At 49.3% G+C, this 9068-nt stretch overlaps 1 protein-coding gene across 2 annotated transcripts; it reads right to left on the bottom strand.

The window, feature by feature from the left end:
- Positions 1-483: 483 nt before the first annotated feature.
- On the bottom strand, positions 484-9068 carry LOC149301392 (beta-crystallin A3-like). Of its 2 annotated transcripts, none has more exons than XM_089483975.1 (6): positions 5376-9068; positions 4151-4215; positions 3547-3665; positions 2120-2261; positions 1128-1270; positions 484-835 (listed from the first exon to the last, which is right to left on the bottom strand). In XM_089483975.1, the coding sequence occupies exons 1-6, from the start codon at positions 5404-5406 to the stop codon at positions 688-690; spliced, it is 648 nt and encodes a 215-aa protein (XP_089340101.1). In that variant the 5' UTR covers positions 5407-9068; the 3' UTR covers positions 484-687. The 2 variants fall into 2 exon arrangements, with proteins under 2 accessions (XP_089340101.1, XP_089340102.1); XM_089483976.1 differs by lacking the exon at positions 5376-9068 and adding an exon at positions 5284-5357.

The following is a 9068-nucleotide window of genomic DNA, read 5'->3' as shown; positions in this document are numbered from 1 at the left end:
GCGTCCCAAATGTCCATTCGGACACCAGCTAGGAATTGCTTGGGCACAACACAAACGCCTGGTGCGCCTTGAAGCACTCTCTCCAGCATCTGGATGCGTCTTGTAGCCATTTACCAACGAAGGTTTGCTGTGTTTCTAGCTACATAAAGTTACGAAATGCCACCATTTTGGTTCTCTAGGCAAAGATCTCCCTGGCTGTTGTGTCTCTGTCAAACAAAATTGACGACGCCAACTCTCAGTCTTCCCTGCCTAAGAAAACCCTATGAAATTCATGGGGTCGCCCTAAGTTGGCAGGCAACTTAAAAGCCCATATACAGCTATGGCACTAACAGGATGATGCTGGACTGTGTCACCCGCAGAATGGGCAGAATTGTGGCTGTGTCCCTCTCCCTGGAGAAGCTAAGCAAGGAGGTGGTCCTCCCTTGGTGTCTTCCTGCCTGAAACCTCTAGCTTGGGATGGTGACTGAAAGGAGGAGAAATCACATACAAAGCTGTGTTCCTGGCATGCAGTTTCTTGCAAGGTGTTTATTCATAGCTGTGGCAGCAAGGAGGGCCCTGGAGAAGAAGACGCTCCCTCAGCCCACTGGCACATGCGTGTTCTTCTGCGGAGAGGAGAGAAGGCGAGGGAAGTCCCTGGGCACTGGCCAGTGGAACGGGGCCCCGGACAAAGAGCCTGTCCCCATGGCATTACTGCTGGACGCGCCGGATGGACTGGACCTGGGCGGTCTGGGCGTGCGAGCCCCATTCCCGCCAGTGCTTGTAGTCTCCGCCATGGTGGTCGAACTCCAGGATGTACTGGTAGCCACGGTAGCCCGGGTACTGGTAGCAAACCCACCTGGAGGGGAAGGAGGAGAGGGACTCAGCCATGGCGGGGGCAACTATTTTGGGGACATATTTAAATCATGAGTACCAACGAAAATGAGAAATTCAACAAGGAAGGAGTAGGCAAAATGCAGGCCGCCCAAGAATGTGTTTGAAGGCATCGATGAGGACAGGCATCCCAAGTGAGCATTGTAGGCCTGGAATGGGCCCAAGGCAGGCTCTTTGGTTTAATTCTATTTTCTCTGCAACCCCGGAGGAGCTTGGGCTGTATCCCTGCTCCCCCCGAAACGCTGCCCGCTACTTACGCGCCGCCTTGGATCTTCATGGAGCCCACTTCGTTGTTTCCCCAGCCCATGGCTTGCAGTGAAGGGTAGTCGTCTTGGATGTCCCATTGCTGCCCCATGAAGTTCTCCTTCTCAAAGAGGGTGATCTTGGATTCCTTGTGGTTCTGGGTTTGGGAGGAAGGGTGAGATGGGAGACGGAAAAGGAAACCTATATGAGTCCGAAGATCTTGCTTTGACCATATATACTTCAGGACTTTATACTCAGGATTTGAGATAAACTTGATCACTTTTACCTTGCAAATGGAATTTAAAGTTTGTTTGGTGGACTGAATCTCCCAGAAGCGACAAGGCCAGAAGGAAGAGGGGCCCACCTGCATCAATACCCTTCCATACCATCTGAACTAAGGACAACCACCACAGTATCAGGACTAGGACTAACATCATCAGTTTTTCCCTTCTTTCTTCTGTGTCATTTTTAACACTTTTGCCTGATGAAGAAGAAGCCACTGGAGCTTGGGAAACTTGCTGGACTTTGGCATAGGGCCAATACAGCTACCCCTGGATATGTTCAGTGCAACAGGGTGGACCAAAGATGACCACAGGGCTTTGGAGCATCTGCAGAGTACCTGGCCTCTGACTTGGCTTAGGCAGCCGAGAGAGGACTCCAAGAGCCAGGCAGAATGCATGCTTTCTGTACAAGCCTAAGCAGATCTCTGGGTGCATTGCCCTCAAATCGGAAAGCCCACGTTATTTTGTTCACTCTATGGTTTTGGTTGGTGGCAGTGGTCTGGTAGGTTCCTTGGATAAGCCATGGATAAAAGCATCTATGGATATGGAAGGTCAACTGTATATGAAACCAAAGATTTCTCTTTGTTGCTCCTTATATTTCTGTTTAAAACTCAGGGCTGTGAAAGCTTGAAAGCGTCAAGAAGGAAATGTTTGGTCTGAAACACTGCCTCCCTGGATTTCTGGGTGCAATGGGCCCACAACTCTTGGGGTCAATGGAGACTCACCGCGCAGCTGATGGGGCGGAAGGACATCAGCCACTCAACATGGTAAGCGTTGCTTCCACTCCAGGCCTCCCACTTGGGGTATTCGCCACGCTCCAGCACAAACTGTTGGCCACAGAAGTTGGCGTGTTCATAGCCAAACCAGCTGCAAAAGAGGAAGGAGAAGGGGTTTGTGGATGGGAATGCCAAAGGTAGAAAAGACAGAGAGGTGACAGGTTGGAGCTAAAGATCTCAAGGGATCTCACGGAGAAGATGGGAACGGGGTGACTAGCCATCCTCTTTTTCCAGGACGCATCCTACACTTCAGCCTCCGGTCCAGGAGGAAGGTCCAAAATGTCCTCCATCTTGAGCATGACTAAGAAGCATTATATTTAATGTCTAGTTTTTGTTTGGTAACAGCCTACTTTTTTCTTGAGCATCCTATACTTTGTGGTGCCTTGTCCTCTGTAGATAGAAAGGACTTGTTTTCTTGTTGCTGCTCCAGAGAATAAACCAATGTACCCCAATGGCAAGAAAAGAGATTCCACCTAAAGACTAGGACTACATATAATATTTTACTGTAAGAGCTGTTGGACCTAGATTGCCTCGAAGGGCGGTGGCGTCTCCTTTGGAGGCCTTTAAGCAGAGGTTGGATGGGCTTTCCTTGTGTTTTCCTGCATGGCAGAAAGGGGTTGGTCTGGTTGGCCTTTAGGGTCCCTTCCAAAGCTATGTCTCTGTGCAAAGGGAGTGTAACTTGGCTGCCTCCTCACCCTGCCCTTCCGCCAGAGTGACCAGTCCACTCTGCAGAGGGACGGATGAGGCCGAGAGCAGCTTAGAGGGAAGTTGTAATCCTGTTCTCATGACTGGGCCTAAATATAACCTGGCTTTTGGTGGCACCCTGCCCGGCCCAAGCCTTGGGGCAAAGGTCTTGACCTGCCCTCTCTGGTCAGGAGACTCTTGCCCTAAGAGACGTTTCTGCACAGTTTCTTTTTCCTTCTGCTTTGAAATGTCTGCTCAGACACTTTTGGAGAGGATCTCGGAACCAGAGAGCTGGAAGGGTCCAACACTCAAACCACAAATTCTGGGATTTGTAGTTTTGTGAGACATTTGACATTCTTATGTCAGAGAGCTCTGGTGCCACCATCAACTCCAATTCCCAGGATTCCACAGCACTGAACCATGGGGCAGTTAAAGTAGCCTCAACCCAGGGTGACCAGAGGTCCTCCTGCATTTCAACACATGAATTTACATTGCTATGAATGTGTTTAGTTTTGCTCATGTCCTATGCTTTTTCCTTGAACGTCACACATTGTGCATTGCCTTGCCCTTCTTTGCAGCGAGGACCTACCTGGTCAGCCTGCCTCAACCTGGATTTTCTGCAGTGTGAACACTGGCAGTTGTGTTAAAAGGGGTCTAGTTTTGGGATGCTTTGGGGATGCTCAGGTACTCACGCGCCACTGTCCACCTTGAGCGAGCGGATGTTGTCAAAGCTGCACTCCATGATGCTGGGGCAGGAGGTGGCAAACTCCATCCTTTTGCCCTGGAAGTTCTCTTGGTCGTAGATGGTGATCTGGAAGGGAGAAAGCAACAACCTCAGCGAGGTGGGACAAATGCCACTTTGGGCCATGATATGGACTTGTCCCAAAGGGGCAGGGAGACAGCTTCACCCTACATTCAACAACTAGTTTTTACCATGCTTTATAAAGTTTTAGTATTCTTAATTGCCTTCAAGTTGGGTTTGATGTTGGGTGAGCCTCTGGAGGAGAGACCCCAGTTTTTGAGGGTATGCTCTGGCTGCTGACTTCCAGAAGTCCTTCTAAACCTCTGTGATAATCCCTATCAACAAAACCCATCATCCTTAATAAATATCTCCATCTTTCATGCTTGGGGCCCTCTAGAGATGGCTGGACTGCACCTCCCAGCAGCCTCTAGCCAGCTAGGCGGATGGTGAAGAATGCCGTGAGGTGGAGTCCGGCACCATCTTGAATGCGGACGATTCCTCACCCTTGTGCCACAAAACGTGGTTGCTTCCATCCGTTTTTTAACCTGACGTACCTTCCAGGGTCCAAACTGTGCCGGCTGGGGGTTTGTTTGCGCCATCCTGGTTGCAGAGGTGAAATCTAGGCAAGAGATGGGAAAGAGAGAGAGAGAGAAATAAAATTAACTTGGGTTAGAACAGCCAACTGGTGTTGAGTTTTGTTTGGACTTCTGGCAAATAAGGGAGTATGTCCAGCAGAAGGCAGGAGCAATCCTCTCAGCTGCGTGGAAACAAAGAAGGTGGGTTAACTGTTGGTAATTGTTGCAGTTTGGTACCACTTTAATGGCCCTGGGATCATGGGTTTCTCTAATTTGGGGATCTATCTGAAAGGTCCGCAAGAGACGGATTGAGGATCACCCTGAAAAGAGAAGGATTGAGGATAGCATCCGTTAAATTCTTCAATGATCCCAGGCAGTCATGTACTTGCGTACTTTTCGCCAATGCAAACAATAAAAGCAGGAACATTGCATTGTTAACCAACCCTTGCTCAAATATTCCCAGTCCTGTCTAGTGTATAGACATGGCCATTTCTTTGTTAAGGGCGGTTTGATGATGGGAAGATGGGCGGTTTGTCTTTCCAAACTATTTATCCATTTATTTAATGAATCGCATTCGCCACCCACTGGGCTCCGAGAGTTTGAAATACAATAAAACCCACAATACAATAAAACCCAAGGCTCTTACATCATTAACAAATAAATGAGCGGTGGCATTTTATAACAAATGGATAGAGTCAATTCGGCGGAGAGGCATAAAACAACTACAAGCGCTGTTAAAAACCAGAAAGGGACAGAAGAGTCTTCAGCCATGAAACGTAACAAGGTAAAAGGGTCCAGACTAACCTCTTGGGTCAGATAAATCCATCTCAAAAATATTTCTGGATTCCTTTTCGTCTGCTAAAAACAAAACCTAATATATCTATTACTTTGGATATTTTCTGGGATGGAGGAAGTCAACTGGGGAAGGTTAGAAGGACACATATCTGAGATGCCTTGGAGGGCTGCATACCCTCATTGCACCCATTTCCACCCTAAACATTAACATTTTGGTCCCTATGTGCCCTTACTTTTTTCCAGGGAGAGAGATGCCAGGCGAAAGGTGCCAAATGCCCCCAAAGGCCTGGTCTTGAGCCCCCAGCGGTGAGACTTACAGGGTGCAAAATATGGGTCTATCCTCTTTATCGATGGTAAGAATGAGGGTCCAAGAGAGGAGAGGTACCAACGCGTCGCCCCTGGCTCTCACCTCGCTCACCAAACGCGGACAGTTCTTCCATGCGCTGCGTGCCGCCCGGACTGTCTCCCTGGGCTTATATAGTGCCAGCCTCCAGACAGGGACTGGGCACCGTTTGAGCTGGAGTCAGCATGATGCATTCTTTGCCCCTGAGCCTCCCTTGATCCCGGGAGATTTCGGACGCTCGCTTCCACGGTCCAAGTCACATTCTTGGCAGGGAACGGGTCCAAAACATGCCCTCCAGCTGGTCTGGTGGTTATAGGCCGGACCCCCTTGCAACTGGCGGGGTATATATTTGGGGGAAAGAGGGGGTCCCTTGGCACCCAGGGATACCCTTCCTCTCTCTAACACAGACACCCTTCCAGAAAGCAATCCTAAAATTGCACTAAAACTGCCTATGTTACATTTATTTGTATCTCGCTGGGACCCAGAGCGGCTCACGATATGAAAAGAACGGTGCCATTAAAAACATAGAGAAGTGGCATATCAAAAGAGAATTGCAGTATTAAAACTTCAGGTCAAACAAGAAGGTGAGATGCGCATAGGGTTGCCATAATTGTCCACTATTACCAGGGCATGCACAGCCAATTTTAAGCATGGAGACTTCACAGCAAGGTATAGTAAAAGAGGAAATTTGGATCGACAATGCCCAAATGTTGGTCCTCCAGGTGTTTTGGACTTCAGCTCCCAGAATTCCCGAGTGTTGGTCAGGTTGGCTGGGGATTTTGGGAGTCCAAAACACCAGAGTTTGAGCTTGGGCAAGTCCCACTCTCTCAGCCTCAGAGGATGGCAATGGCAAACCCCCTCTGGCTAAACTTGCCAAGAAAACCCTATGATCGGGTCGCCACAAGTCAGAAAGGACTTGAAGGCACACAACAACAACTTGTTAAGTTGTCAAATTTTGGTGGCAATCACATGTTGTTCCAATGGGTTCTGCAAGAGTGGAGGAAGGAAGGAAGGAAGGAAGGAAGGAAGGAAGGAAGGAAGGATGGAAGGAATCTTTTCATCTCAGCCATAAAGCCCCCTGGGCAAGTCACATACTCTCAGCCTCAAGGGACGGCAAAGGTATCCCTCCTCTGCGCAAATCTGGCCAAGGAAACCCCATGGCAGGTTCTCCTTAGGGTTGCCATTAAGTCAGAAACATTTCGAAGGCACATGGCAAAAAAATGTGCACACAAAAATGCAAGCGCTGGAAACTTGGAACCATGGCACGGTGGGGCATTCAAGGCCTATGGATTTGCTCTTTCCAGCCGATGCCCCAGACTCCCCAGGGTTCTCCTTTGGAGGGTGCCCAGGTGCAGCATTTGGGGAGGCTTTGCTAAGCTAACTCTGCCCATGCAGACTGGGGCAATGAGGGTTGAAAAGCAGGTGAAGGGGAAGTTCCTCTGAAAGGTGGTCCCACTCTGACTCCACAGGGTGGTTTGGGCTCTGTGCCCACATGGCTGCTAAGCTCAGCACTTTCTGGGTAACCCTTTTGTCTTTCTGCAAGCGAGGGACAGCAGGGCATTCAACAAAGCGGCCCCAGCTGCGCTCTCTCGGCCCGGACCCAGATGGGAGGCTTAAGGGGTCGGCGGGTGGGGAGCAGGGCCTTTTGAAAGCTGCAGGTTCTGGAAACCCGGCCGGGGCAAGCTTGCCTTGGCCCTCCCCAAAGTGGGTGCCAGGGCTACACATGCGCTCAGTGGCCCCAGGGCAAGGATGGAGACCCAGGGCCAACCAGGCCAGGTGCTGCAGGTCAGGGACGTAGCCAAAGGGGGGGGGGTCTTGGGGTCTGGATCCCCCCTTCCATTAGAAAAATGAATGATGCGTGCTGGTGCGCCGCCGCGCCCAAGCCCCATTATAGTGGTGGCACTTAGTCTGGACCCTTCCCGTTCCTAAAATCCTGGCTACGTCCCTGTGCAGGTAGCTGGGGCCTGGATGCCCACTTTGCCCCAGTTGCTCCTCCTGAGATCCAAAGCCCTGCGATGTGTGTCTGTTGGGTGCCTTCAAGTCATTTCTGACTTAGGGTCACTTATGGTCTTCCTTATCCATGGAGGTTGAAAATATCATATACACACACACATTCCAAAAAGCAAACCTTGATTTTGCCACTTTATATAAGGGACAACATTTTACAATGCCATTGTATTTAATGGGACCTGAGCATCGGGAGATTTTGGTATCCATGGGGGAGTCCTGGAAACAAACCCCAGTGGATACCAAGGACCCACTGCAATAATAATAGCAATGGTAATGATATAGTGTTTTGGCATCCAGGGATAAAGGGGCCGAGTGACCCAGGGAAGGCGAAGGTGGCAAAGAAAAGAGGAGTTCAAGGTGGGAATGGTTTCCATCGCCTTGCTCTCTGCAGTGCAGGGAATTGGGGGACTTAAGGGCAATGCAAATGGGGGTGCGAGTTGTAATTTGGAGGGGAAATGCCCTGGGGTTGCCCTGCCGCTGGCATTGCCGCATGTGCCACTCTCATGATAAAACTATGACGAGGCTGGCGAGGGATCTGGAAACTCGCAGGCCTGAAAAGAAGCGTTGAATCAGCAGCCTTTGTATATAGCCTTCATGCCCAGATTAAAACCCAGGACCTGGATGGTGGGAGACACTAACGGGGAGGGACAAAGCTGCGTAGCTGTATAGGACTCGGGCAAATATTTGCGCATCGTATTGGTACAACGCATACATATTTCTATATCAACAGGTATTCAAGGGGCCCTGGGAGTTGGTTTAAGGACCTGTAAGCGATAAAACAATATTTTCAAGGGAAAGACAAACAGGACGTCAGAAGGAATGACCGTTGAAAGCCAGGCGTGAACGTGGATGCGGAGGAGAGCGTCTGCTGGAAGAATACTGGGAGTTGGGGGGCTTTGGGGAAATAAGGATTATTGTGGAAATGGATACGGAACGGGCAAAACGGACTTATTTTGCTCCGATCTTCTGCATTCTGGGTGTCACGGTCTAAAAGGGACTAGAATAAGGAGTAAATTTTATACATTGCAGATAGGTCCAAGTCCTTTCTGACAATGGCAGCCCTAAACTGAACCTATTGTAGGGTTTCCTTGGCCAGCTTCTTTGGAGGGATATTGGGATTTGCAGTTTAAGGAGCAGCATTTAGAGGTCTCTAATGGAAGAGGCAAAACCAAAGGAATATTGGGATTTGCAGTTTAAGGAGTAGCATTTAGAAGTCTGTAATGAAAGAGACAAAAATTAAAGGAATATTAGGATTTGCAGTTTAAGGAGAAGCATTTAGAGATCTCTAATGAAAGAGACAAAAATTAAAGGAATATTGGGATTTGCAGATTAAGGAAGAGCATGCAGAAAGCTAGAGGGTTCTAATGCTGCACCAAACTACAACTCCCAGGCTTTCACGAGGCCACCATGGCCGCCAAAGTGGAGCCGTCTTGCTGCGGTTGTGTGAAAAGGCTTGGCTGTTGTCAGCCGAAGCAGAAAGAATCTGGAATGTTTCTTCTTCATCCACAGCCGCTTTGTTGGGATAAGTCAGGTTCTGGGAAGGGGAACCTGGTTGTTTTGTCCAGAGAGTAACCCAATAGTAATTCGGGAATGGAAAATCACAGGGGACCCAAGAGAGTTGACACAACCTTAGTTCCCAGATATATACACACAGACACACAAATGTGGCAAAACAGGAGGGAGCATGGCTTTCCAAGTTGTGGCCACAAGAAGGCGCAAGTGCTATTTAAATACTAGTCACTGGAAAGG

Source organism: Sceloporus occidentalis, unplaced genomic scaffold (assembly GCF_023333645.1).
Source record: "Sceloporus occidentalis isolate IW3139 unplaced genomic scaffold, rSceOcc1.0.p SCAF_21, whole genome shotgun sequence".
Classification (NCBI taxonomy): domain Eukaryota; kingdom Metazoa; phylum Chordata; class Lepidosauria; order Squamata; family Phrynosomatidae; genus Sceloporus; species Sceloporus occidentalis.
This window is presented reverse-complemented; position numbering and strand designations above follow the sequence as displayed.

Bases quoted from the DNA above. Each gene is read 5' to 3' on its own strand.
- LOC149301392 (XM_089483975.1), bottom strand. From the start codon at position 5,406: ATGGAAGAACTGTCCGCGTTTGGTGAGCGAG. The intron at 3,666-4,150 runs GTACGTCAGGTT...TCTCCCTTCCAG, and splicing joins CACAGTTTGGACCCTGGAAG to ATCACCATCTACGACCAAGA. The intron at 836-1,127 runs GTAAGTAGCGGG...CTTCCCCTCCAG, and splicing joins ATGAAGATCCAAGGCGGCGC to GTGGGTTTGCTACCAGTACC.